The sequence below is a fragment of the Chinchilla lanigera genome, unplaced genomic scaffold (assembly GCF_000276665.1).
Source record: "Chinchilla lanigera isolate Chin_1 unplaced genomic scaffold, ChiLan1.0 scaffold00054, whole genome shotgun sequence".
NCBI lineage: Eukaryota > Metazoa > Chordata > Mammalia > Rodentia > Chinchillidae > Chinchilla > Chinchilla lanigera.
The window spans coordinates 7,562,466-7,590,121 of NW_004955455.1; the positions used below are offsets into that span (position 1 = coordinate 7,562,466).

At 49.3% G+C, this 27,656-nt stretch overlaps 2 protein-coding genes across 6 annotated transcripts in view; one reads left to right on the top strand and one right to left on the bottom strand.

The window, feature by feature from the left end:
- The window catches only part of Rsph14 (radial spoke head 14 homolog (Chlamydomonas)), an 82,565-nt gene extending 70,773 nt beyond the window's left edge, over positions 1-11,792 (bottom strand). Inside the window, exons 1-5 of the mRNA XM_005396368.2 lie at positions 11,709-11,792; positions 9,470-9,582; positions 7,512-7,755; positions 6,542-6,644; positions 1,366-1,484 (exon numbers count right to left, since the gene is read on the bottom strand). Of these exons, the coding sequence (XP_005396425.1) occupies positions 1,366-1,484; positions 6,542-6,644; positions 7,512-7,710 (421 nt within the window). The 5' untranslated portion in view covers positions 7,711-7,755; positions 9,470-9,582; positions 11,709-11,792. The remainder of the gene's footprint in view (positions 1-1,365; positions 1,485-6,541; positions 6,645-7,511; positions 7,756-9,469; positions 9,583-11,708) is intronic.
- Positions 11,793-11,910: 118 nt separating this feature from the next.
- Rab36 (RAB36, member RAS oncogene family) lies at positions 11,911-27,559 on the top strand. 5 transcript variants are annotated; one of them, XM_005396364.1, is made up of 11 exons: positions 11,911-12,179; positions 13,398-13,478; positions 15,536-15,627; positions 17,415-17,480; positions 18,405-18,506; positions 20,274-20,338; positions 22,083-22,134; positions 22,930-23,011; positions 23,379-23,449; positions 24,858-24,955; positions 25,443-25,529. In XM_005396364.1, exons 1-10 carry the CDS (start codon positions 11,997-11,999, stop codon positions 24,904-24,906), a joined length of 843 nt encoding a protein of 280 aa, XP_005396421.1. In that variant the 5' UTR covers positions 11,911-11,996; the 3' UTR covers positions 24,907-24,955; positions 25,443-25,529. The 5 variants fall into 5 exon arrangements, 4 of the variants coding, with proteins under 4 accessions (XP_005396421.1, XP_005396420.1, XP_005396419.1 ...); XR_262841.2 differs by having other exon boundaries at positions 11,947-12,179; positions 24,858-24,977; positions 25,443-25,532; XM_005396363.2 differs by having other exon boundaries at positions 11,950-12,179; positions 23,379-23,469; positions 25,443-27,559.
- Positions 27,560-27,656: the final 97 nt, after the last annotated feature.

The following is a 27,656-nucleotide window of genomic DNA, read 5'->3' on the forward strand; positions in this document are numbered from 1 at the left end:
TAAAGGGCCTCTCTTTTGATTGCCAGGAAAATACAAATTAAAACCAAAATCAGGTGCTGCTACACACTCACCAATATAGCAAAAAATAAGAAGTCAGAAAAGATCCAATGTGGTGAGGGTATAGAGCACCTGTAACTGTCATCTGCTGCTGCTGGGTGTGAAATTTGCTGCGACTAGTCTAGAAAATTACTTGGGAATAAAGCCGAACAGAAATTTATACTATTCCAGCCATTCTATTCCTAGGTATACCTCAAAATAAATGTACACACGTCCACCAAAAGACATGTATAAGTATGTTTATAGCTGCTGTGTTCTTCATAGCCATAATAGAAACAACCCATATGTCTCTCAGCAGCAGAATGGATACACTGCCATATACAGTGCTCACATAATGCAAATACCAAATTCTAGCTCAAATAAGCAAAAATCAGAAAAAAACAAATAAGCAAAAATCCGTAATACACAACATACATGAATTGCAGGAAGAAAATGTTGAGTGACAGAAGCTAAAAGCAAAATATTGCAGACTATATGTTTCCATTTCTATAAAGTTTAAAAAGAAAGAAAGTGCCCTGTGGTGTCGCTCATGGGAGAGCACATGATTAGCATATGTGAGGTCCTGAGTTCCATCCCCAGCACCTCAACAAGTGAAAAAGGCATGAACTAAGCTCTAGTATTATTAAAGATGTGATTTCCCTCAGGATAAGGAGTGGTACCTCCATATAAGGCATGGGGCGAGTGCCGAGTGCTGGCAATAGGCTAGTTCTTGACCTACATAGTTGTTACCTAGAATGTTCATTTAGTACAGTTTAATCAAATTGTCATTTATTTGTGTTTTTTTTATTGGGGGATGGGTACTAGGGATTAAACCCTGGGTCTTATGCACACTAAGCATATACTCTACCACATGCTACACTCCCAGCCCCTCTATGTGTTTTTGAAAATATGCAGGTTATAATTTAATAAAAAGGAAACTTTGGGGCTGGGGATTTAGCTCAGCGGCACAGCACCTGCCTGGCAAGCGCAAGGTCATGAGTTCGATTCCCAGTACCAGAAAAAAAAAACAAATAAATAAATAAATAAATAAAAAGGAAACTTTTGTAGTTGTTATTGCTGTTGTTGCTGAGACAAGATCTCCTATGGTGCCCAGGTGGGTCTCAAATTCCTAGACTTAAATGGCCTTCCTGCCTCAGCCTCCCCAGTGGCTAGGACTACAGGGGTGTACCACCACACCTAGCTAAAAGGTAACATTTTTTTAATTGTGCTATGGACTGTGATCTGTAACCTGGCATGTACAAGACTAGGAGGAGAGGCCCAGGGGCAACCCGTAGGCCCACAGCATCTGTGGGAGGGGTGTGAGCCTACCTGACGGCAGTTGAGACAGTTGCTTGTATACCTGGTGCAGGTTCTGCCGGCAGGCTGAGTGGGGATCATTCAGCAGAAAGGACAGGGCAAGGATGATGTCGTGCTCTAAAAAGCTGGTTCTAGGGAAGGGAAGGTGGATTTAGACATGAGTAAAACCATGGCGGGGGAGGATCAAGTAAGAGCAGGTCAACCGCTGGGCGTGGTGGTACATGCCTTTAATCCCAGTGACCTGGGAGGTTGAGGCAGGAGGATCACAAGTGCAAAGCCAGCCTGGGCCACTCAGCAAGACCTTATCTCAGAATAAAAAATAAAAAGGCCCAGGCACGAAGCTCAGTAGCTGAGCACTTGCTAGCATGCACCAGGCCCTGGGTCCAATCCCCAGCACGACGAGGGGATAAAAAAGAGCAGGTCAGCAGCCCTACTCAAAGTCGGTTGGAGTCTGAATGCACTAACTGGGGCAAAGAGCAGAGGGGGACACCGTGTTCCAGAATCCCCAGAGGCCATGAGAGCAGTGCAGTGGTTTGTGCGGTAACAAGAACCACATAGCTTCGCCCTTTGGTAGCCACGACGCAGACTGGGGCTCTTCGTTCAGGCCCCGGATTCTTATTTTCACTCTCTGGAGCCTTAGTCGCACCATCAGAAAAGTGAGAGTGAATAAAGCAGTGGAAACCTACACCCTTCCCTGCCTAAACTGTGGGACTGAGGTCTCCATCTCTCTGTCTGGCTCCTGGGGAACAAGCTTGGCAGGCCCAGCCCCGCAGGACCCCCTCCCTGCTTCTCTTGTCCTCTCCCAGCTGAGCTGTGAGCTTGCCAGCAGCCAGCTGCTGCCTCCAGACCTATGGATGCCTGTTATGCTTGTTGTTATAATTATATATAAGTTAATCAAATATTAGGTAAGCCAATTAGATGAGGAGGGCCTTTTAAATTTCCTCACAAAAAAGAAAGGCTGCTTTTGAAAGAGTCAAGAGTGAGCCTCTAAAAAAACAGTAAGATGATTGTAAAAGATTTGAGAAGGATTTTTGCATGCAGATTACTTCATCAATGTCTTTCAGCTCTTGCTCTCCTTTAAAGAAATCAAAGCTGCAAATCAGATATGTGGTTTAATTTTAAAAGAAAAAATGAAAAAGGAGACAGGATATGCCATTCAGACCCATAGCCAAGACAAGGCCTCGGTCCCACACTGGGATTGGCGTATGCCTTATTATTTGTGTTTTGGGTTTAAAATAAATCATTTAAAGGAAATATAGAATTTGTTTGATTATCCAAGTTTTAACCATTTCTTGTAAGTAACCAACTGAATTCTGGGCCCAACTGAATCTGGAAAAAAGGTTTCTGAGGTCACACCTGTCAGGGTGGGGTTCAGGAATAAATGAGAAGTCTTGTATGAAGCCCTCAGTTAAATGCCCAGCATACAGGATATACCCAACCAATCATGCTACCATGGTACTGGTTGAGACATACCCTTATGGCACGTTCTGGATTATTTTGGAAGAAGAAAATCACAGTGAGACACACAAGTTGCAGGGACATTCCCTGACCACTGGGCTTTCCTCGGTCATTGCCCATGACCCCCCTCTATGGCACTCATGCTCTGAAAGCCGATTGGTGCATGCCTATATTCTCAGCTACTCAGAAGGGTAAGGCAGGAGAATCACTTGAGCTCAGGAGTTCAGGGCAGCATAGCAAGACCCTGTCTCCTGGAGGGGGGATGCTTGGGGGTGCTGTGTAACTCAACAGTGAAACGTGTGCGTAACATACGTGAAGCCCTGAGTTCAATCCCCAGTGCCAAAACAAAAACACAAAACAACAACAACAAAAAAAACTCAGCATGGGACTACATGGGACTACACCTGTAGTCCCAGCACTCTGAGAGGGGAAGGCAGGAGGGTGAATTTGAGCCCAGTCTGAACAACTTAGTGATTTAATGAGACCCTGTCTCAAAAACTTGAAAAATGGCTTGGGAATACAGCTACATGCAAAATCCCTGGGTTCACTCCCCAGTTCCAGGAGCGGGTAAGGGAAGGAGGGGAGGAGGGGAAGAACAAGAACCAAGCCATCAAGCCATGTGTGGTGGGACAAACTATAATCACAGCTACTCAGGAGGCTGAAGCAGGAGGATCACTGTGAGTTCACAGCCAGCCTGGGCTCCAGAGAAAGACCTTGCCTAAAAAAAAACAGGCACTGTGTTTGCCTGTGGAGTAGTGTGGCCACCTCACTAGCAGCAAGCAAGATGGGAGGGGCCAACCACCCAGGAAGCTGTCCCTCCTGTGCGAATGTCACGTGAATTAACTAACCCCTCAAGGTGCCAAGGTGCCAAGGTGCCAGGCCTGGGCTGCCACCCTCATTCTCCCTTCCGGTCTCTGTGTGGTGGTGAGAAGGCAGAAGGGTTTCAGCACAGGTGGTTGAGGGCAGTTACTTAGGACTTAATGGGCTCTGAAAGCCACTGACTTGAGTTATAAGATCGTTGCTGAATTCTAGGGAACTTTAGAAATGGACCACACTGGGCGTGGTGGTGCATGCCTGTAATCCCAGCACTGGGGGAGGCTGAGGCAGGAGAATCAGTGCAAGTTTGAGACCAGCCTGGGCTACAAAGTAAGCTCAAGGCCAGCCTGAACTGCATAATCAGACCCTGTCTCAAAAAAAGCCAAAAAGAAAAAAAAAAAAAAGAAATGGACCACACTTGTGTTTTGGCTTTTGGAATCCTAGACCCTGGGCACACAGCTGTGCCTCTCCCGGCCTCTTCCCCTTGCCTCACGGCCATGGTGTGAGGAATGGCTTAGAGTGCTGAGCAAGCACGCGGACCACACTCTACCAAGCCCTGTCCAAGGACGATCATCCCGCTTGCCCTCCCACCTTGCGAATGTGCACACAGCCAAGACTCCCGTGCCTGGGCTCTCTTCCTGCCGCTGAACAAATCTACAATTACCCTCCTTAGGTGTTTTGTTTCTTTAGAATTGCTTGGGCTTTGATCCTATCTCCTCTCAGCATCTATCACCCCCAGTGAGGGCTGTTACCTAATCGTCCCCATCAGGTCCGGAAGAGAGAGGGGAAAACAACAGGAAGAACGAGAGATACTTGACATCTGTGTGCTCCTTGGAGTTTGTTTTTCTGTTTGTTTGTTTGTTTTTGTTTTTGTTTTTGTTTTGTGGTATAGGAAATTCAAGCCAGGGCCTTAGCACTGAGCTATATCTCCAGCCCCTTTTTATTTTTTATTTTGAGACAGGATCTTGCTAAGTTGCCCAGGTTGGGCTCCAACTTGCAATCATCCTGCCTCAGCTTCTCACAGGGCTGGGATTATAGTTGTTTGCCTCCATATCCGGCCCTAAGGCTGTTTGTTTGTTTGTTTGTTTGTTTGTTTCACCTGTTTTGTTTTGTTTGAAATAGGATGTTATTATGTTGCCCAGGCTGGTCTTGAACTCCTGAGTTCAAATGACCATCTTGTCACTGCGTCCTGAGTAGCTGGGACTACGGGAGTGTACCACCACACCTGGCCCTCCTAAGGTTTGGCTGGTTTGGTTTGGTTTGATTTGGTATGGTTTTATTCATTATTGGGAATTGAAGCCAGCCTGGTGGCAACATGTCTGTAATCCCAGCACTCGGTGAGGCTGAGGCAGGAGGATCGTTGTGAGTTTGAGACAAGCCTGGGCTACAAAGTGAACTCAAGGCCAGCCTGAACTGCATAGTGAGACCCTGTCTCCAAAAGACAAAAACAACAACAACAAAAAAAAACATTATTAGGGATTGAGTCTAAAGCCTTGGCACTGAACTATAGCCTCAGTCCTTCTTATGATTTATTTTGAGACAGGATCTCATTAAATCACCCAAGCTGGGTTCAAATTTGCAATCCTCCTGCCTCAGCTCCATCATCCCCAAGGTTTTAAAGCACCTTTCTGATGTTATTTCAGATAGGCAGTGTGAGACTCAGATCAAGATACTCAGCCAGGAAGCTAGGCAAAGTGGCACACACCTATAATCTCAGGACTTAGGAAGGCTGAGGCAGAAGGACTGCAAGTTGGGGACCCACTTGGATAACTACTGAGATCCTTCCTCAAAATTAAGAAAATAGTAATAACAGAAATAAAAAGGACTGAGGATAAAGCTCAGTAGTAAGGCAACCCTGGTTTCAATCCCTAGTACTGAGAGAAAAAAAAAGGATCATCCAGGTCACAGAGCAGGAAAGGGTGCCCCCTACACACAAGACAGGCCCACTCCGTGGCTCTGTATACAGCACTGATCCATTCTACGTGATGCAAAGGCTGTGAATTAGAGCGCCAGCTGTGGCATTGCCCCCCACCCCCACCCCATCCACTCCCTCACACATTCCCCACTCATAGCCCCTGATTAGACGAGGGCTGCATGAAGCCTGAGGTGGGGTACCAAGGAGGACAGCAAGGCTCTGAGAACCTGGGGAGCAGCACGGTCCTATGACTTGATTTGAAGCCTCTCTGAATGAGTGCCTGTTGTTTACACCCACCAAGCCTGAAGGCAGTCAGCGCCTTACCCTTCCAGTTGTCCTTGCCTGCTGGGCAGGGTCTCCTTTATACAGGAGACTAGGGGAAGAGCTTGAATTAGTGGTCCCAGGTCAAAAGAGTGAATTCAGCTGGTATGGAAAAGCACTCCCAGTCCCTATCCCCTACTACCACCCATCCCCTAACCAAAATGCTAGGTGTAATATGGTTTAAGGGTAAAATACAAAGCTTTACCCAGGAAAGGATATTTAGTAGGAAAGCAAAAGAACCTCAGCACATTGAGCAAAAGGTGAGGCTACCGGCCCAGATGAGATGTATACTTTGAGACTAGTGTTTTAACACCTTCATGGGGGACAAAAGCCAAAGCCACAGGCCCTGTGGGGGATCTGGGACAGGAAACTTGGCTCCCATTAAAAGGCTAAGCAAAGGCAAAATTGTTGCAGATGTGGGATATGAACTTTCTTTCCACCCTTAGCTGGGAAGCCCTGAGCTAGAAGCTTACATAAGAATTAGTCTGGAATAGAAGGTTCCACGGGGCCCCCACAGAGGCGATCAAAACCACCCCACAGAGAGGCTTGCTCTGACCACGTACAAGTCCCACTGAAGACCAGGGCTACAGACAAACTTGCAGAGCTCTCAAGGTCATTTGAGGACATCCACAGAGGAGAGAAGCATGGCTCCCAAGTGTGACAGAGACAGCTGCCCACCTGCCCACGTTATGGGTCGCCATGATATGGAGCGCCTCGGTGGTCTTTATCCGAACCAGGGTGTCACTATCCTTCAGCAAAGCTGTGAGACTCTCCAGGCAGCCTACAAGGCAAAAAAAAACAACAATAAAAAACCAAACCTTTGAATATTTGCCAGTCCCAGAAATCAACTAACCCAGAAGTCAATATGTGAGCTGATGCTGAGCAGTCAGAAAGTACCATGGGTTCTCTTGCTTTGGAGTACTGGAGAATCGTGTCAGTTACACAGCGTTTGCAAGCTACTGAAGGGACTCGCTCCCTAGGACCATCTCACCTAATCCTCCTCACTATACACCTTGAATGCTTTCTACTAGTTCCTTCTCTTGAAATAAATTGCTATAGACATAAGCAAATGTCCTTTAATATTTCATTGATCCCAGGAGAGACATATGGTTAAATTATTAACCCTGTCCTACACTAGAACCATGACCTAGAAGAATGGGCTATACTTATGGATGCAAGATTTAGCAAGTAGGAATCCTGCTTAACTTTATTAATTAGGCAACCTTACACTCACACCCCTTCTCTTAAGGTCGTTTTGCCCAGTACTGGAGATTGAACCCAGGGATGATCTATCATTGAGCTATAACCCCAGCCCTTTATAATTTTTATTTTGAGGCAAGGTCTCGCTAAGTTGCTCAGGATGGCCTCAAACTTACAATCTCCTCCCTCAGCCTGTCAAGTAAGTGGGATAATGTGTGTATCACCATGGTGCTTGGCTAAACATTGGTTTTTTTATCTGTAGGTTGTGAATTTTCCCTCCCTTGCAGGTGGCCACTGTGAGGACCAAAATAAGGCAGACACTGAACCTAGGACACTTCTGGCCCAAAGTCAGGCTTGTCAAATAGCTACACTTATTGTTCAAGCTCCACCCAGTGTCTGATCCATGCCAGGCACCCCAGTCATGGTCACTGGGCTGTGATACTCTCACCTATGTTGATGGCCTGGTAGACATACTCAGGGTCATGCATGAGGTCACACAGGGCCATGAGGGCTTTCTGCCTTGTCTGCAGGTCCTCTGACTGTAGTTCCTTGTTCAGATTGGGCAGGGCCCAACAGCCATAGGCAATGTCAGCCTTGGTTGGATCGATGTTCGGAGGCAGGTACATGGAGATACGAGCATGAGCCATCTTTCCCTTTTGAAAGGCTTTCAAAATGAAGTTCTGCAGAGACCACTGATTAAAAGAATCCAAAAAGCTGTCATTATTGCTACTGTGATTTACAAGCTACTTTTTATCTGATCCTCAAAGGTGTGAGGGCAGATGGATAAGCATTTGTTTATTTATTTATTTATTTTGGTCTTTTTGACACAGGGTCTCCCTATGCAGTGCAGGCTGGTCTTGAGCTCACTTTGTAGCCCAGGCTGGCCTCGAACTTGCAACAGTCCTCCTGCCTTAGCCTCCCAAGTGCTGGGATTACAGGTGTGCGCCACCACACCCGGCAGGATAGGCATTTTTATGCCTATTTTACAGATGAAGAGTCTGAGAACAATGAAAAGATTTAAGATCACAACAAAGGTTAAATAGCAGCCCAAATTCCAAACCTCAGAGTTCTCCTATGCAACAGTTCTTAATAACAGAAAAAAACCACTTCAGTACTTTATAGGCTGGGGCCTCAGTCATTGGCACCAAAAAGACAAAACAGATCAAACAAGAAAACACCAAAATGATCTTTCCACTTGGTGCTTATCTGGCGCCAGCAATGGCTCGTAACTAATTCACCTACCACAAGCTAGACCTACTGCCACACGCCTGTAATCTCAGCACTGTAGGAAGCTGAGTCAGGATGATTGCAAGTTTGGAGCACAGTGTGGGTAATTTTGTGACTTAATGATACCCTGTCCCAAAATTTAAACACAAAATTAAAAGGCCTGGGGATGTAGCTCCGTATGAAGGCCCTATATTTAATCCCAGGAGCCCACAAAACTAAACTAAACTAAACACCTACACTATAAGGAGAGGACTTTATTATCCATAATTTACAAATAAGAAAACTGAGATTAAAAGCTTGCTAGATATCACCAAATTGGTAAGGCTAGAAGTCATTGTTCAAATCCAGGTTTAGCTAGCTCATTCACCTGTCAAGGACCCATATTCAGATGTTTAGGACTCATCATCAAAAAGGAATTAACGGCCAGGCATGGTGGTGCATGCCTGTAATCCTAGCACTCAAGAGGCTGAGGCAGGAGGATCATTGCGAGCTCCAGGCCAGACTGGGCTACAAAGTGAGTTCAAAGCCAGCCTGAACTGCATATTGAGATCCTGTCTCAAAAAGACAAAAAAAAAAAAGTATTGAGGTTAAAAGATGATCTGTTTTTTTTTCCACATTCATCACAAGCAACTAGGCGGGGTGGCCTATTGGTTTAGATCTGGCTGCAGGCCCATGGCACCGGTGGCCTTTGAGAAATTACTTCCTCCATCTTTGTCTTTCTGCAGCTGCAAAAGGAGGTAACAATGGTACCCCTTCCCGCCTTTCCAGTATAATCTTATTAACTGATACCCATGAGACTGGCTCACAAGAGCCCCAGATAGATTGGCTGTGGTTATTATGGTGATTGTTATTGCATTTAGTCACATGGACAGGACACAGTCCTGCAGAAATCTCCGCAGTAAAAGGTGAACCAGATTGTGAAACCAGTCACCAGACAACAAGGACAGGAGAAAGGCTGGGCTGGGAAGCACGCTGCCATACCTAATGTGCGTCCCCTTAGCAGAGAATCACGGGCATAGTGACAGCGGCCCGCCCTCCTCTGAAGGCCTCCAGGGAGCACAGCCACAGAAATAAAGGTGTGACTTGGGGGTCTGAGGACGTGGGCCCGTGTGAGTGAGACTGGGTAGGTCAGGGAGCACCCCTGTTTCCCAGGCCCCTCACCCGCCGCCACCACCTCACCTGCCTCAGCGCGTCTCCTAAGCCCTCCGGCTAGTTGCCAGGCAACTCCCCAGCGTCTGAGGCGTCCAGCTCTGCACACATGGAACCTACCGCGCAGGCGCGAACAGCCGGGACTGAGGCGGGTTGCAAAGTGGGAATAATAATATTTTACAGGGTTAGTATGGGAGAACAAAGGCTGCTCAGCTTTGTTCAAGGTACAAAAGAAAAGTGATTTCTTTGCCCCTTTCTGTGTACTGGGCATTTGCATGCCTTTGATCATGAGAGCAATGCTTATGCAGTTTAGAGATAAGAATCTCAAGAGGTTGGGTCTCTTCCTCCAAATTACATATACCTAGAACTGCCTAGCACTCGCCCACACTTCTCACTCTGCTAGTTGGCCACCTGCTAATGACAAAGATCAGCTCCTACAGTGGACCTAATACACTCCTGGTTAGTGCTTGTTCTAAAAAGCAAGACAGACCCCACCACCACCTGCTTAAAACACTCCCGTGGCTCCCTCCCCACTGAACTCAGGCCTGAGTCCCGACTGCTATCCTGAGGATGAATATGGGGGTGCTGTGGGGCCTGTGGTCCCAGCTACTTGGGAGGCTGTAGCAGAGGAATCACTTTAGCCCAGGGGTTCATCACCTGGGGAGCACCATGGTGAGACACACACACACACACACACACACACACACACACACACACTCCTAGCTTACACCCACGTCCTTAAAGGGATGGTTTCTTCCAGCCATGGTGGACTCACTCTTAATCCCTGAAATGGCCAGCTCTCTCCTGGAGCCTGAGCTGTCTGTAATTCTGATGACCTCTTGGTCCATCAGGAATCAACTTGGTGGACACTTTCCCTACAAAGTCGCCCTTCTCAAATGCAAGTTAATAAGGAATCTCATAGTTTAATTATACCATTGGCACACATCCCTCTCTCAAATCTCTAATTACTTTTTCCCCCTGGGTGCTGGGGATTGAACCCAGGGCCTGGGGTATGCTGGCCAACCATTCTACCACTGAGCCATCACCTCAGCCCTCTGTTTACTTCTAATACCCCAGCAAACTCTAGCTTCTCTGAGTGGAAGGGCTACGTCAGTTCTGTTTCCTTTCCTCTCCAGTGCCAGCAATACACCAGGAGGCTTTTGGCAAGTGTAAAACAAATGAATAGTTAATGGACTTGAGTAGAATTTTACAACCTAAAAGCTCTTATACCATCTCAAGTGATCCTCAGAAGAAACCTTTGAAGTAGTTGGGTCCATTTTATAGCTAGTAAGTAGACTGAGATGCAGAAAGTAGAGCATCTCACCTAAATTCACCTTCTAAGCCTGAGACCTTAGCAATAAATGCATTAATAAAGGCCTCAAACATCAGCCTCTAACACATTTAGCTTTGAATTGAAGAATGCTTAGATCTGTGTACCAAGAATCCAATATTGTCATGCTGACATCTGCCCTCTCTTGCTGTCTTTCAAAGGATCAAGTTCTAAAGGGTCTCTCCAACCTAGAGCATCCTAATTTTTTAAGGAAGTTGCTGTGAAGAGCACTGAACTTGGAGTCAAGAAATAGGGGTCTCAGCCAGGCATAGTGATGCAAAACTGTCGTCCTGGCACTGGGGAGGCTGAGGCAGGATGATTGCTGTGAGTCTGAGGCCAGCCTGGGCTACAAAGTGAGTTCAAGGCCAGCCGGAACTGCATAGTGAGACCCTGCCTCAAAAAAAAAAAGAGAAAGAGACAAAAATGGGTCTCAATTGTAGTTCTAACTCACTAGGCAAATCCCTTTGAGTGTGTCATACTTTCTTTGTTCAAAAAAAGCAGCGGGGTAGGGGGCGAAGGGCTGAGTCAAATTGGTTTTCAAAGCTGGGAACTCTGGACCTTTCTGAATCAGGTTATGAAAATAGGGGGCTCTGAGACCATCTAGACCCGTACATATTTCGCTTTCCAAAAAGCAACAAACTCATAGGCGCTCAGTGACTAGAGTTGGCATCAATTTTAACACCCATTAATCAAGGAAATTAATTTTGCAGCATGAGCTCTAGAAGCCAGGCATATGAATTTCAGGTAGCGTTGGATTCAGGTGTGAGACCGATGTGGTGAAGGAGGACTCCTGGGCCGGGTCTAAGCCGCGCCAGGCAAAAAGAAAAAATAATAATAATAATAAAAGTAGCACTGGACTCAGAATGACACTATAAGGTCAGTAAATGGTGGACACAAGGCACGTCCACCCCCTGCCCAGGCAGGGTCCTTGACTCTCACCAAATACCAATGCAACATTATTGTATTGCAATACAGCAACAGTTCTTATCCCGTGACTGCTACCACTCCTCCAGTCAGAGGTGATGGCCAGAGTGAGCAGCTCCGGAGAACCCCTACGGTCAGCCGCACTCAGACCCCCGCTCCAGAGCCAGCTCTATCCACTGGGCTCCCTGGTCTCGCCCACTGTCCTCTTATCAAGCGACATCCTCGTTGCCATGGTGATCTCCGGCGCTACTGCAGCGTCCGGAAGTCTCTCCGGGCCCAGACCCCTGGGACGCTCTCGTTGCTATGGTGATCCCTTGTACAAACTGCGAGCGGGACTCTTTCCAGAGTCAGTCCCGCCCACACCCCGCCCCCGGCGTCCGGGATTCGTCGAACGCCCTCGAATCCAGCGTGGCCCGTGTTGCCGTGGTGATCCCGCGTCGCTCTACCGTACTAGGCCGCGCGGAGCCCCGAGCCTTCGCAGGCGTGGTAAGTGCGTCCACCCGCCTTCTCTGTCCGACCCTCTGCCTGCGCCAGTGCAAGCACCATGCAGAGGCTGTAGCCACAGCGCCCCGTCCCCCGCCCAACTACTAGTGCCAGAACCTGAATGCGGCCTACAGCCCCAGATTTCCTCATTTCTTGAGCGCCCACCCCTTGCCAGGCCCGTGTAGGTCTGGGAAAATAGTCAGGCCCGGGGGAGAACAACAACGGGTCTTGGTCTGTCGAGTTGTTGGGGGAGGGGGAGCTGGACATGAAAGAGTACGGAGGGATGTTGAATAAGCTTGAGGAGTCAGACTGGATGAGGACAGCAGAAAAAGCCTGAAACCTAAAGCCCCCAGCCACTCAAAGCCATCATCCTTGACCGAGTTAAGCTCAGAGAGGGAGCCCCTCCTGCTTAGACACTTGCTTAGGAGAGAACCGGCTCTTCAGCAAACCCTCCCCACCATGCCACCTGCACACTGAAAGAGATGGCCTGAGTTCCTGTCTCCAGATGACCTCTCCCGGATGTTCCTGAGAAAGAGTGAGGCCAGATCTAGTTTTAAAGCTCAGGAAAAATTAGGCAGAAACTTAGAGCTGCACCTTTGGAGATTTGCACAGCTCTCTAATTCTCGTCAAAGGTAAAATAACAGTTAAGTTCACAAATCTTAATTGGCTTTATTTGTGGTTCTAGAATCAGGCAACAACACATCATTCTGTAAGATGCACTGAGTATTCTGATGAGCTGAGCAAAGAAGGTTGGTTATTTTTAAAATGATTTAATAGTTTTATTTTGAGTGTCTTTTTTTTTGGTGCTAGGAATTGAACTCAGGACCTCATGCTTGCCACAGGAGCTGCACCACTGAGCTAAATCACCTGCCAGAAGGTTGGTTTTATAAGTAGAAAAAGACTAGGGAAAGCAAAAACAGACTGAAAAGCAGATTGGTTGTTTCAAAGTTACTTATTAAGTTTCAAACAAAGGGGATTTCTTTATCATAATGGCTCATGTAAACTGGGTCCCTTTTGATTGAATGCTGTGAACCTCTTTGTTTCTTGTTTTGTTTTTTTAACTGGCCCAGTTCAGAGTCCAGTTTGATCATGTGACACCTAGCCTAAGTGATTCCATCTGGCTTGATCTGGTCTGTTGGGGCCTGTGCAGTAGGCTAATCCAAAACAGTGACCATCTCTAAATTGCACTTAGCATTCTCTTTTTTCTCCTTGGTTCCACAGGCCTCTGGAAGAATGAGATCCTCCTTGACACCTTTGGGGCCTCCTGTGAGCCGGGATCGCATCATTGACACCTTTCCTAAGGTAGAGTTACTAGGGTACCCTTTTTATTTGTACTGTTCTTCTGATTTTGAGATCATATCCCACTTTCCCAGCTTACTGTCACCCCCAGAAATAAGGCAGGTGAATTAGGTCTGTCTTCTTGAGAAGCTAGAAGACTGGGTCTTGACTTGTCCAAAGTAGGCCAGTGGTGAGACAAGGCGGCAGTGTGGCATGGAAGTTATAAGTCAGTTAGGTGATCCTACATGTGAATCCTGCTTCTGCTATGAAGTTTTATAAACAGTGGCAAGTTATGCACTCTCAGAACCTAAAGGATATTACCTTTCACATTGTCTTCCTAGCTGATTGGAAATGGGAGCTTCCTTGAAGTTGTGTGCCATTCCTGTTCTTATTAGTATTACTGTTATCAAAACAGCACTCCGGGAGCTAGGGGTGTATCTCAGTGATAGAGCCCTTGCATAGCATGTGCCAGGCCCTGGGTTTGATCCTAAACACCACAAAACATTTAAAAGTTAAACCCACAGTACTCCAACTTCTACACCCCAAATTAAGGGCCTTCTCCCCTTGCCATACTGCTGAAAAAAAAAAGTTCACAGCTCTCTTCTGTCTTTACTAAAATCCAATATTAACTGCATCAGGGAATGCAAATCAGTATGACCTCTCTTCACGGCCGTGGAACTATACTCACCAACATTGTCAATACCTCTGCCCCCTGATGCAGCCATTCCATTTCTAGAAATTGACTCTGCAGATACCCTGGCATGGGTGGAGAATGTGCACAAGGCCAGGTATCATAGCAGTTAGTAAGAGCAGATCAGACATGCCACTGTCCTCAGAGAGGGGGATGGTTGAAGAGGTAATGCTACTTCCTGACGTGGACAGAGGAAGAACGAAGTACCTCTTCAGGTGCCAGTGAGGGCCAAAGTAAATTGTGAGGTCAAATGCAAGGAGTGGAGATGTGTGTAGTCAAGTGTGTGTGGTACACTCTCCTGTGTGTAAAAGAGGTGAGCCGGGGTATAGCTCAGTAGTAGAGCGCATGCTTAGCATGCACACGAGTGTAGGCTTGATCCTCAGAACTGAAAAAAAGGAGAAGAAAAGAAATGTCTGTGTTGTTAGTACATACATAAAATATTTCTGAAGGTTACATAAGACCCTGTTGTCAGTAGATGCCTACAGTGGCTTAGGGCTGGCGTGTAGGGAGACCTGCCCACTGAATGTCTTTATGTCTTTTGGATTCTGTGCCCAGGTTGGGAAGGAGGAAGGAGGTAACTGTAGGCTCTGGGTGTTGTGGGTCTTCAGCCATTCCCTCTTACCCTACTGCTGAATTCCTTCTCTACACCTGCACAGGGAGGGTCTTGGTGCCTCAGACCTGTGAATAATTCCCCCGCATTTTCCATTACAACCCAACTCACAGCAGTGCCTTTCCTGTGGAGCTTGACAATGCTAACGAGGATGTTAGAGACTGGTATTTTATGAGCTGAAAGGTAGGGAAACACAATTGGCACAAAACAGTCCAGGTCTTACGGACAAAGGACTCCATTTACAGAGCAGGATAGCAAGGCTCAAAGAGATAGGGAAGATCGCTGATGTCACCTAGCCGGGCTTTGTGGAGCTAGGATTTGACCTGACTGAGTCTGGCTCTAGAGCTCCCTACCCCAGGGAGGCAGCCTGGGGATCCCTCCCGTTTTCACAGAAAGTGGGTTTCTGTCCCTCCTGTCTGCAGTCATCAGGGATCACGGGCCACTGCACCCCAGGGCCACACCACTCCAGACCTGAGGGATTCTCAGTCAGGTCAGGCTGAGTCCCCGTAGTACCTCCCAAGGCAAATCCTTCCCTTTACTTTGTGTGCCTCGGGTTCCGTGTCTCTGAAGTTGGCTCACACTATTTACCCTGTGGCCTGCAACGTGACAGGAAACAGAGAAAGCTAATAAGGCCGACAGCCTGGAGGCCTGGGAGAGAGGAGGGGCGGGAAGACTGGGAAGTAGATCACCACCATGGTTTCTGGCCTGGCCTGGCTGACAGGGCTGCAGCTTTGCAGGAGGGTATGCCTATGTGTCTGTCTATGTTCTGTCTCTTTGTAGTGGTACACGCCTGACGCCTCCCTGCAGCTTAAGGAGCACTTCCATGAGCGGGTCAATGCAGCTTGCCAGCGCAGGAACACCGGGACTGTTGGGTGAGCCTGTGGACCTGGGATACAGGGGAGAGAGAGAGTCAGAAGGAAGAAGCAAATGACTGTATGAATGAAAAGTGAACAAATGAAACACACAGACTAGGCAGGTGCAACCCAGCACGGGAGCTTTTGTCTGGCTCTACTTGACACACTCTGCCATGTGAACTTCTCCCCTTCTCAAAATGTCATGCACAGGACTCTGCAGCCTGAGGTCTCAGAGAAGGTCTGTTTCCTCTGTCTGGAACATCTTTTTTAACTCTTCTTCTTTGGGTCCCCATATGTCAGGTCCTCTGAAAGCCTTTTCTAACCCTGGCTGCCCCTGTCTCTCGCCTGAGCTGAGCAAGTGCCCTTCCTGTGTGCTCCCGAAGCCCAAAACTTATGTCACAGAATCACAGTTTTGATGTCTGGATCCCTTGTCAGGGTCAGGGCTGTCTGTTCTGTTTCTGCCTCAGCATTGCCTGTCACCACTGGCACAGGGATTTTGCAATAGTCCTTTCTTTTGTCAAACAGATACAAGGCCTCGCCTTGTCCTTCATCCTGCGGAGCTCACAGTCTGTTCAGGAGCCTGGCTTGGAGGTTCCCAAGGCCCACAAGGGAGGAGAGCTCCAGTCGGAATGCTCGCTCCAGCACTCATGCTCATGGGGTGAGAGTAGTAGCATCAGCTGGGGAGTGTGCTTCATACCAGGGCTTCACATAGATCATCTCCCTTGCCTCTTACAATAGCACTGGAGGTAGGGAAACTGAGGCACCAAGGTCCTCACCGTAAGACCCTGGCAATACCTTTACTCCACCTGACAAGTAGAGTTAGGGCCAAGCTGTTTCAGGAGGCATAGGCAGTCTGGGAACGTGGTACTCATAGCCACTGTCATCACAGATGTGTCGAGGTAACAGCACCAGGTGAGGCAGAGGGATCCACTTGTAGCTTGCATGCAGAGGAAGTGCCTGTCCTATTGCCCAAGTTTGTTGTTTCAATCATTGAGGTCCTTTGGAATGAGCTACAGAAATTATTTGTTCTTCCAGTACTGGGGATTGAACTCCAGAGACTACTAAACTATATCCCTAGCCTTTTTTTTTTTTAAATCTGAGACAAGGTCTCATTAAATTACCCAAGCTGGCCTTAAACTTGCAATCCTCCTGCCACAGCCTCCTGAGTGCTGGGATTACAGGTATGCACCATCCCTTTTCTTTTCTTTTTTTTTTTTGCTGCATGTTTGCAGTGCATAGTCTTTACATTCCTTGTGGGGAGTGGGCACGTGTACACAACGTACCTGAATACCTTTTTGCATTCCTTATCCCTCTCCTCCTCTTTGCCTCCATCCCTTGATACCCTTCCCCTATGACGAAGATCTATCTTCCTATTTCCTATTATCTACCTTTTATTTTACTCTTTTTTTTTTACTTTGAGTTTCTCATATAAGAGAAACCATGTGCTCTTTAAGCTTGTGTGTCTGATTTATTTCACTGAACATTATAGTCTCAAGGTGCATCCATTTTGCTACAAATAACTCAAGTTTATCTTTCTTTATGGCAGAGTAGTACTCTACCATGTGTAAATGCTATATTTTCTTTATCCATTCATGTGTTGATGGCCATAACATGCACCATCCCATTTTCCATATAGGCCACCTTTAAGATTTAGCTATTATAAATTGTGCTGCTAGAGTAGGTTCTGTCTTATATCTAGGATTGAAGGCAGATCACCACAGAGAGCTCAGAGAAGGAAAGGCCTGTGTCTGCTAAAAATGCTTTTGACACCATGCTTGAGGGTGACAGGGCCATATTTCTTCCAGGCTCAAACTCTCCAAGGTGGTTGTTGTTGGCGATCTCTATGTGGGGAAGACCAGCCTCATCCACAGGTATGCCCTGCTAGCTTCCTTCCATCAGTCAGGTCAGCCACACCTCCCTGCACCAGCGCCAGGTTGTCACACCTTCCTGGGAGATCTAGATAATATTGTCACGGTGGGGACCAGGTGGATGCTATGAAGTAGGCCACTGCCTCAGCCTGATGGGAGCCAGGTGGGAGAAGGGGCAAGAAATCAGGGAGATGGTGGGGTTGACAGATAGTAGGGCATCCCAGGAGACTGGCACTCATCATACTGTCCTCCCGGGGGCCTAAGCTGGCCCCTTCACTGGCCTCTCTGGGAACAGACTCTTACCGTGGAAAGGGGTCCCGGGGAGGCAAACTTAGTGTTTGCCTTCCAGGCTGTCATGGTCCATCTTCCCTCATTACCTTACTGGCTTTCCTGTTGCTGTCGTTTAGATAGGCGTCCCCCAAAGTTCATGTGTGAAAGGTTTGGTCCCTCGTGATGGCACTATTGGGAGGTGGTAGACCCTTTAAATGGTAGGACCTGGTAAGAGGTCTTTAGGTCATTGAGAGCATGCCCTTGAAAGGGGCAGTGGTGCTCTGGCCCCTTCTTCTTCCTCTTTTTTGCTTTATGGTCATGAGGTGCATGGTCTTATTCTGCTACATGCCACCGCCATCTTGGGCTGCCTCACCACAGGCCCAAAGCAGTGGAGCTAATCAGTCATGGACTGAACTCTCTAAAACTGTGAGCCCCCAAATCCTTTTCTCTTTATAAGTTGATTATCTCAGGTGTTTGTCACAGTGAAAGAATGCTAACTGACATACCTGGCTACCCATGGCCTCTGTGAACCAGCCTTCCTTATCAATTCTCTATTGATAGTGGATTTTATTGGCCTCCACACTTTCACTGTGGAGCAAACCTTCCGTGGCTGTTTTTGTGAGGACACCTCTCTGATGACGTTCTTATCTCCCACAGGTTTTGCAAGAATGTTTTTGATCGGGACTACAAGGCCACTATTGGGGTAGACTTCGAAATTGAGCGCTTTGAGATTACTGGGATTCCATACAGCCTCCAGATGTAAGTTCCCATTGTGTGGTGTCACTTCCCATACGGCTTACGGGTGGGCTTCCTGGAGACCCCGAGGGAAGGTCTTGGACAGCCCCTCTTCCACTCAGCAAGGACCTTTCTAGACAAGCAGGGTCTGGGCTGGTTGTGAGAAACCAGGCTTCATGGCTGTCAAGTTTCCTGGATGCTACTTGGTCTTGACAGGTCAGGGTAAGGTCTTCACACCCATCCATGATGGCACCCGACTGCTCCCTACCTGCACCTCCTGTGATCCTATAGGAGGCAGGTGGACTTTGGCAAGTCATTAGCTCTGAGCCTCTGTTCCCAGCTGTGAAGTGGGACTGCATTAGTCCTGTGTGCTAGGCTTGGGTGAGGAGGGTTTTGTCAGAGGCTGTGCCATCCACCTCCTTTCCTGATGTGCTCATGTTCACCCCACACCTTTCCCCTCAATAGGGAAGTAACACCCACTCCCCCTACTGTTCTTTCTTTCCACCTCTGTCTTCTGGTTCTCTTTGCTTTCTTCCTCACTGGCTTCATTCTTCAATAGTTCACGCTCTGCTTACGCTGAGTCTGCAGTGCAGTTCTGGAGCCAGATGATACCACATCTTTTCCAAGAGTGAGGATAAGGTCAGTCCAGAGCGAAGGAGGCTGGGACGAAGGGATCTGGAAGGCTGGGAAAGGCAGAAAGCCAGGGGAACAGTCCAGGTGGAGAGGGAGGCAGTGGCCAGTGCCTGGGCTTTCACTGTGGCTGCAGACTGTATCTGATTGTAGAGAGACCAGGACAAAACAGGGACACTGTTCTGCCTCAGTCCCTGTGTCTCAGATCGAGGTCCTTGCTATCCACCCAGCTGGTCTCCTCTCCAGGCCCGCCCCCAGCTCTCCACCCGGAGTATTCTTTTGAGAGCAAAGAAAATATGAGTGCATCAGTTAAGGGACATAAGCAGAAAAGTCTGCATCACACCAGATCATTTGAAAAAAACTCAGACCATTGATGTCATATTCATAGTTTGTCTTCTATTCAGTTTACTGAGAAAAGTTAAATTTTAACCTGTGGACTTGAAGGATGGATTAGGGATTGGATTTCAGACTCATCCGTCCATACTGACCACCTGCCTAGTTATAAGCCAGAGCAAACAGACCTCAGCATGTGCGCCATCCCATTTTCTATACTGTGGCTATGGCAAACAGCATTAATCTATTGTTGCATTCTTTTCCGTGGAGCCAGGCCTCAGCTTCTAAGTCCTTCTTGATGTGTTGCTCCAGAGAGCCAGAGCTAATGAGAGTCACCCAGGGGATATAAACCATGTGCTCAGGAGGCATCCCCACCCTTCACCCAGGAAGCTACAGTGCAGCAGGGGAAACAGTCTCCCAGTCACACATGAGCAAGTGGTAGAACCACAGCCCAGAGCCCTAGTACCATTCAGAAGGAGCAGGCCACACCAGAGAGCATACGTTCCTTTTTAATGTCATAGTCAGAAGGGACCGAGCTGCGACTCCATTCATCTGGCAGCAGAACTGCTAATGCTATGCTCCCTCACCCGTAGGCCCTGTGAATCCAGCAAGAGAATTCCCCCTGGGGGACCCCAGAGGGATCACCCGGAGCTGGAGGCAGGTATAGCTGGCTCACACAAGCACTTCCTGGAGCCCACACAGGGTGCTTGCACAGCTGGTGCTTGTCTTTGAGTCTCCCTGCCATGGTCTTGCTAGCCTATTGACTCAGAATACTGTGATTGCTTAACCTACCACCACTGTTTTCCTTTCATCCATTTCATGGCTCAGCTGGGACACAGCCGGGCAGGAGAAGTTCAAGTGCATTGCATCTGCCTATTACCGGGGTGCCCAGGGTAAGCAACTATGCGACGGTGGGATGTGCAGCGGGGGCCTCCCCACTGGAAGCCCAGGTCTTCTACACAAGTGCCAGTTTTCTGTCCTCCAGGAACCACTGAGAAATCACTCTAGCGAGTACTTGGGAATGGAACAGCTGCCTCCAAGCCGGGTCCTTGCCTAGCTTTGGCAGTCATGCCCTTTTGGAGTCTGTTGTGGTGGGTTCTGGCTGTACCTCTGAGCCCCAGCTTTCATATCAGGAAGATTCTGAGAGAAGGATGTGTTTGTCCAGGGGTTCTGGGAAAGAAGGACAGCATCACATTCCAAGAGGAGGTGGGCAGAAGCTTGTCCTATCTTAGGAGGAGGAAGCTAAGCCAGCGAGAAGGAATGAAGGCGGACCCTGGCAGGACTGGCAGGTCCCAGATGGGGGTCCACAGGGCTCAGTGCCCACTACCAACATGGCCAAGTGCAGCCTAGGTCCTGGGCAGGTCTCATAGCAGAGGTGGCAGCATATGCTCACCACTGACACCAGCCTCCCAGGAAGCAGACAGAAATGCATTTCAGTGGGATGTGGGAGAACTGTCAAAAGGATCTCAAACCAGACTCAAGGCACTGTTATGTCTACTCAGTAGTAGTGTAAGAATCACAGCAAGTTTCATTCAGATTTGAAAGGAACAAAAACAGGTTCTAACCCGTGAGTACCTCAGCTGGGGACTGGAACTTCAGCTGAGCCACATCCACTATGGCTTCCTGCAGCTTTTGGGTCTCCAGGCCTCTCTCTTCCCAAAGAGATTCCACCTCCCCAGGAGGTGCCTGGTGCCTGCAAGGCACACCTCTGCAAACAGCAGGCAGACTGCTACTGCCCCATGTTATCAGTGACCTTTTCTCTGTTCCCCTCTATCCTGAGAGCATCAGGACTATCCTGCAGTCATTAGCCACGGGGTAGAGGAAGCCACTGTCCAGTCTGCTCACATCCGCAGGCATCAGTAGAGGACACCATGGCTACAGGGCAGGGCCAGTGGCAAGAGCTGCTGACAGCAAGGCCACAGCTCTGTTCTCTGACCATCTGGAAGTCATTTTCCTTAATCCAGTTGTTGCTGATTGTCATCACAGCCATAGCTGCTGTTGATTGAAAGTCTTGCCAGGTGTGGCTGTGCATACACCTATAATCCCAGCACTCTGGGAGGCTGAGGCAAGAGAATCACAAGTTCCAGCCTAGTCTGGGGAATTTAGCAAACTCAGAGCAACATTGTCTTCAATAAAAAATAATAGGGCCAGGGATGTAACTCAGTGTGTAACTGGGTTCAATCCCCAGTACCTCAAAAGTTAATTAATTTTAAAAATATGCCCTGGGTCAGGCCTTGGACTAAAAGTGTTTCAAAATAGTTGCCTTAAAAACAAACAAATAAAAAAACCCAGCTGCCTTTGTTTATCCTCCCAGCAACCCTGAGAGCTAGGTATATCATTCTCATCATTTTACAGATGGGCAAACTGAGGCTCTCTGCACTTACGACCCTCTCCCAAGCTCCCTTGGCTGTAATGGCAGAGTCTCTGATGCCAGAGTCCACATGCCCCTTGCTTGCCTCTTCTATCCTCCCTGGATTCCACTCTTGGGCTGGGCTGTAGGGTCCAGAGTTGAGTGCCAGGGACCACCTGGAAGTTCCTCAAAACCTGAGGAGGTGCTGGAGGGGGAGCTCTCCTTTGTCACACTGTGTGGGCCCCACCTGTCACTGACTGACTGGTGGCTTTCTTCTGTGTGTCCAGTGATCATCACAGCCTTTGACCTCACTGATGTGCAGACTCTGGGGCACACCAGGTAAGTAACCCCAGACTCTGTGACCCCTTTGGGGCACTTGGGTTCAGGAAGCTGTCTGAAAAGTCTGCAGACCCAGGCCACTAGGCTAACTCCCTTATGGTGGCTTCAGGCTCATGTGTTAAGATCAGTTGCCCATAAGCTATTTATTGTCCCGTTGCCTCCTTATCCCTCAAGGGGGCGTTTGCACCAGGCTAGTGCCCTGAAGGAGCTGTGCTTATTTTGATAATCCTGCTGTTACCACCTTGGAAGTCTTCATAATTTTTGAATGAAAGACCCCCTATGTTCACTTTGCCCTGGGCTCTGATAATTTTATAGCCAGTCCTGTCTGAAGGGACATGACTCTGGCCCTTGCTGTCTTGGGCAGTGATGTGAACAATGTGACCAATTCCAAGAGACCATCCTGCTTCTGTCAAGAATCTAATGGACAAAAGACCTCCTCACCCCCTCACCCTGCATTTACTTGGGGCATTCACATCCAGTTTCCTCCAAACCCTGCAAAGGATGCAGGGGTGATTGTTCCAGGTGACAAAGGCTCAAAGGATGAGGATGGGTCTTCATGACCTGACTGATGCTTTTGTATTCCCAGCCCCATTTGGTCCCACTAAGGCCGTTCTGGTTGCAAGGCCAGCATCCCACTTAGTCACTGTGGGCCAGGGGCCTCCCTCTGCCTCCCAGCCCAGTGCTTCCAGCCCTGGGAAGGGCTTGAGTCTCTATCCCATCCCCTGGGCTTCCTCAAGCCCCCTAGGTGGGTGGGTACAGACATCCCTCAGGCTGTTTCCTCTCTGCACATTACAGGCAGTGGCTGGAGGACGCACTAAGGGAGAACGAGGTGGGATCCTGCTCTATCTTCCTCGTGGGAACCAAAAAGGACCTTCTGGTGAGCGGGCAGAGCTGGAAGCCTGGGTGCCTCTTGGGAAAATGCCTGTGCTCGCAGCGTGTGGCACTGACATGCCTGGGATTAGCATTCAAAGACCCAGGCCTTGGAGCTGCAAAGCAGGGGAACTCAAGTTCCCCCTGCTGTCTCCTAAGAACAAGACTGCTGACACTCAGATTTGCCTGAGGACCACTGAAGTGTCACCCGTAGGCATGCAGCATCGCTGCACTGGGACTGACCTGTCTGCCCCAGGGGGGAAATGGGAGCAAGGGTGGGAAGGGAAGTGCCGTGGTAAGAAGGGCACAGCTGCGACCCCAGGGGCCACCTGGAGGAGAGCTGGGCACTGGGTCAGCAGGGCTGCTTCTCCCAGTCAGGGGCGGCATGTGAGCAGGCTGAAGCAGAGGCTGTGCACCTGGCCAATGAGATGCAGGCTGAGTACTGGTCAGTGTCCGCCAAGACTGGTGAGTGGGGAAGAGGTGTACCAAGGTGGGGGGCAGAGGCTGCTGTGTGGGGCCCAACGTGCTGTGGAGGTTCTTGCCTTTCCTTATGTGTGCTGGTTCACAATTTGGCCATGCTGGGAACCGGCAGCACCTTCCATTGCTTTACAGTGGTCTCCTCTAGGACACCAGGAGGCCTGTCCCGTGGATAAGAGGAATAGTGACCTCTGGCCCTTGCCAGTCCTAGGCAAGATGCCCAGCAGGTCCAAGCCTCGTCTGGGAAGCAGGGTGATATCTCTCTCTCTCTCTCTCTCTCTCTCTCTCTCTCTCTCTCTCTCCTTTTCTCTCCAGTCCATTTGACTTCATAGTAGGGTTTCCTGGGTTGTCCACACTGACCTTGAACCTGCAGTTCTCCTGCCTCAGCCTCCCAAGTAGCTAGGATTAACGGGTATGTGCTACTGCACCCAATTCATTTTTAGTGAGAACATGCTTTTTATTATAAAGGCTATATATATTTACTGAGGAAAAATTAGAAAGTGCAGAAAAGCAAAGAGCAGACTTTGCACGCACAGATGTTATGTGCGTGTGCCAACTCCCCACGATGAATGTAATCCTGTGCTGTAAACGTGGACTCATAAAAAGATAATAAAGGAAAGAGTGTGCAGTGCCTAGCACATAGTGGGCCCCAGAGGTGCAGGGCACTCGGGGCTGGGCCCAGTGTCCCTGGCCCTGGGCAAGCAGGCACAGCAGGCACTTGGCCAGGGACACTGAGTGAGAGCTGAGTGTAGAAGTGCCACCTCCCCACTGCAACAAACACCCGGCAGTTTTCATGTCTGGTGCTCTCTGCTGCTCCTTCCCATCGGCTTCCCTCCTGCCCTGTGAGGACCCATCATCCTCCTTGACTGGAGTAACGGGGTTCACTGATATCTCAGTACAGCCAAGTGGGACACAGTGCAGGCTGTGTTTGTGCTGGATGTGGGAACCTGGCCTCCTCCCTGTTAGCTGGAGGAGGATGCTCAGACTCCATGTAAGGGCCAAACCGCACATAGAAAGTTGTAGGAAAGCAGGCACATGTCTGTCCTGAGCTCTGCCTGGCCCAGCACTGGCCCATAGTACAGAAGACGTTCAGGAGCAACTGAGTGGAAGAGTAGATTTAAAGGCTCAGAGGGCCGCGGGAGTGGCCAAGTCAGGCAGCCAGAGTGCGGGTGGGGCTGAAGCCAGGTGGGAAATGAAAGGTCCTACCCCCCAGCACCATGCTGCCCCTGTGGGTGGGTAGCCCTATGTGTTGCTGTTACTGTCAAGAATGCTCTAGAAGGAGCCACACTCCTGTCTGAGGGTGGGCTGCCCTGGTTCTGGCACCCAAATGTGTCTAGAGGTGCAGCTGGGGTCACACCTGTCCCGTGGGTCCCCAGGAGAGAATGTGAAGGCCTTCTTCAGCCGTGTTGCAGCCCTGGCGTTTGAGCAGTCAGTATTGCAGGAGCTGGAGAAGAGGAACAGCACCCGGCCCCAGGTCGGCGATGGAGACCTCATCCGTGCGTACGGGCATGGCTGCATGGGCTGGGGAAAGCCTGGAGAGCAGAATCTACATGTTCCATCCTCCCATCACCCCAGCCCCTGCCATATCCTTAACTCATTGCCCTCTTTGGACCCTCTTCAGTGGGCTGTGCAGGCCTATAGCCTCCCTGACTCCACCTGCCAGCTCATGCACCTTCCTTGGCCCTCCCTGTCCTCCACAAGAACCTCCTCATGGCCCAGGCTGGGGATCCCAGGCTCTGCAGAAAGACCTGGCTCTGGCCCTGCGAGCCTGGCATTTTGTCCGCTGTATTCTACCCTACAGAATATCCTCTGGGCCTCTCATCCTGTGCCTGGTTATCCAGCCCTCATATGATAGGCCTGGGAGCTCAAGCTCAGGGCTGTGCCTGTCAGGATAGGGGTGGGCCCTGACCAGTGTCAGCTGCAGGATGCTTGACTGATGCCAACTTTTCTTCTCCTTACAGGAATGGAGGGAAATTCGCCCGAGACTCAGGAGAGCAAGAGGCCCTTTAGCCTAGGCTGCTGTTAGCTGGGCTGGCACAAAGGTCCCCCACTCCCTGCACATGCATGGGCATGGGCTTCTGTGACTGAGGAGGGGTGACATGGAGCCTGTCTCCCTCAAGGTGTGGAGTGCCTGTGTACCCAGGGCTCAGCTACATTTCTTTAGCAGGGAACTGCTGGATGCTGGTCCACCCTACAATGCCTGCTTGGGGCCCCACACAGCCTGGCTAGTGGGACACTGCAGTGATGACACACCTGCAGGGTCATCATTCAGTCACCCACGGCCTTGAGAGGCCTCAGGACTGCAAACTCAGGACACTCCTGCAGTGGCCCACATCCCTCACCATGGCAGTTTCCCGGAAATCCTAGATGTGGCTTTGGAACCCTTCTCATCACAACATTCTGGGCACCCGGGACTTGTCAGAGTGGGCCTGTGAGGGAAAGCCCACATGCTGTCCCCTGGGGGAGTTTTCTGTTATCAATAGGACATGCAGTTCTGGGCCTTAGAGCTTGAGACCTCGTGTCCACTGCCCCTCTGTCACAGAGTCCCAGGTCCCCTGGGCAGCCCTGCCTCTCTCAAGGGCAATGGACAAGAAGGTCTCTTAGTCCCCCCTGACCAGGGGGCCCTCCCTGCCATGTCTGAGATCCCCATGGTCTTGCCCTCCAGATCAGTGTGTAAGGAAGGACTGAACAAGGCATTTGTGCTTCTGACCCATCTGGAGGATGCATTTTCCTGGCCGTGCTGTGAATGAGGATTGCACGCCCGCCCCTTGGGTGAATCACTATACATCCACCTATCTTGGCACTGCCCTGTGACTCATACCAGTGTGCACTGTTGCGTTTCCGACCTCTGTCCCACTGGCTTGCATATCTCTCAGGGCTTGTGTAATGGTGTCCACACATCTTTGGAGGACTTCGGAGACTGTTCAGAGTCTAGCATGTTCCTGATCAGCATTCTTCCTGCACAGGCAGTGCAGACAAGAATGTTCTCCCCACCCAGCTCTCTGCCCAGAGCGTCTGCTCTCCTCTCTGTCCCTGTGTTGCTCCTCCAGAGGTCTTCCCTGACACCTTTTCACTGCTGTTCACTGCCCCGTGCTACTGTGGCCCTGGGCATCTGCCCACTCATTCTCACCCTCTTGCCATAGGTACATCTGGCATCCCTATCTGCTTCTCAGAGATGGTGAGGATTTTTTGGGCAGCCTATGCCAGTCAGCACCCTTCTCCTAGTCCCTGGCACACTGGTTGTGCCCCATGGATATTCAGTGAATCATAGCAGTTGCCAAGTATCAGACAAGAACCCTAGCATGTTTTTCTGTTCATTATTCCTTTGCTGTATTTTAAGCCCACATGTATCACTTCTGTGTATAAATTTCTTTTAAAGGAATTGTGTGCTTAGTATAAAACAAGATAGTACAAGGCATATAAAATACAGATGGGAAATACCACCTCTGATTGGCCACATGTGCTCGCTTCAGCAGCACATATACTATAATCTGATTGGCCGCATGCCAAACATAAGGATGGTTAATAGTTGGTACGGTTCCTTCTGGGCCATGTTTCCCTGTGTGCAAACCACCACATTTGTCCGCTTATTTCCCTAGAGTGACCTTGTGTTGTACATGCTGCCTGAGAGGCTACCTTCCCCACGGACCATCTGAGCTTTCTTACTGTGGATGCGCACAGCCCCCCCTTTCCTTTAGCAGCTTTCCTTGGTGTAGACAGACTGTATTTCACTTAACCTGCCCCATAAACTGGTCATTTAGTTTGTGTCCAGCAATTAGCTTTTACTGACGGTGCTGCAGTGGCCTTCCTTGTAATTATAATGCACACTCAGGATTCCCAAAGGAGATCCTCCTGGCCTGGTCCACTGTGGAGGAGAGGGCACGGTGGGGTGCATTAGGGAGGACCAAGTTTGTTGGATGCAAACAGAATAAGAGTGACCAGCAAAGATGGGCCAGAATGGTGGCGGTGAGGGGAATATGGTGTCCTGCTGTTACCAGCTCCTAAGCTGGAAACCCAGTGTCTCATGTACACTTGAACTTCTGTAAATGGTCCTTTATTAAACTCTCATATTGCCCACTGTGGTGTCCCAGCTGGTTCCTGCAGGCCCTGTCCGACAGTAATGATCTCTCCAGTTTCAGCATTTGACCCAGAAGGATGGGAGACTGCACCAGGGA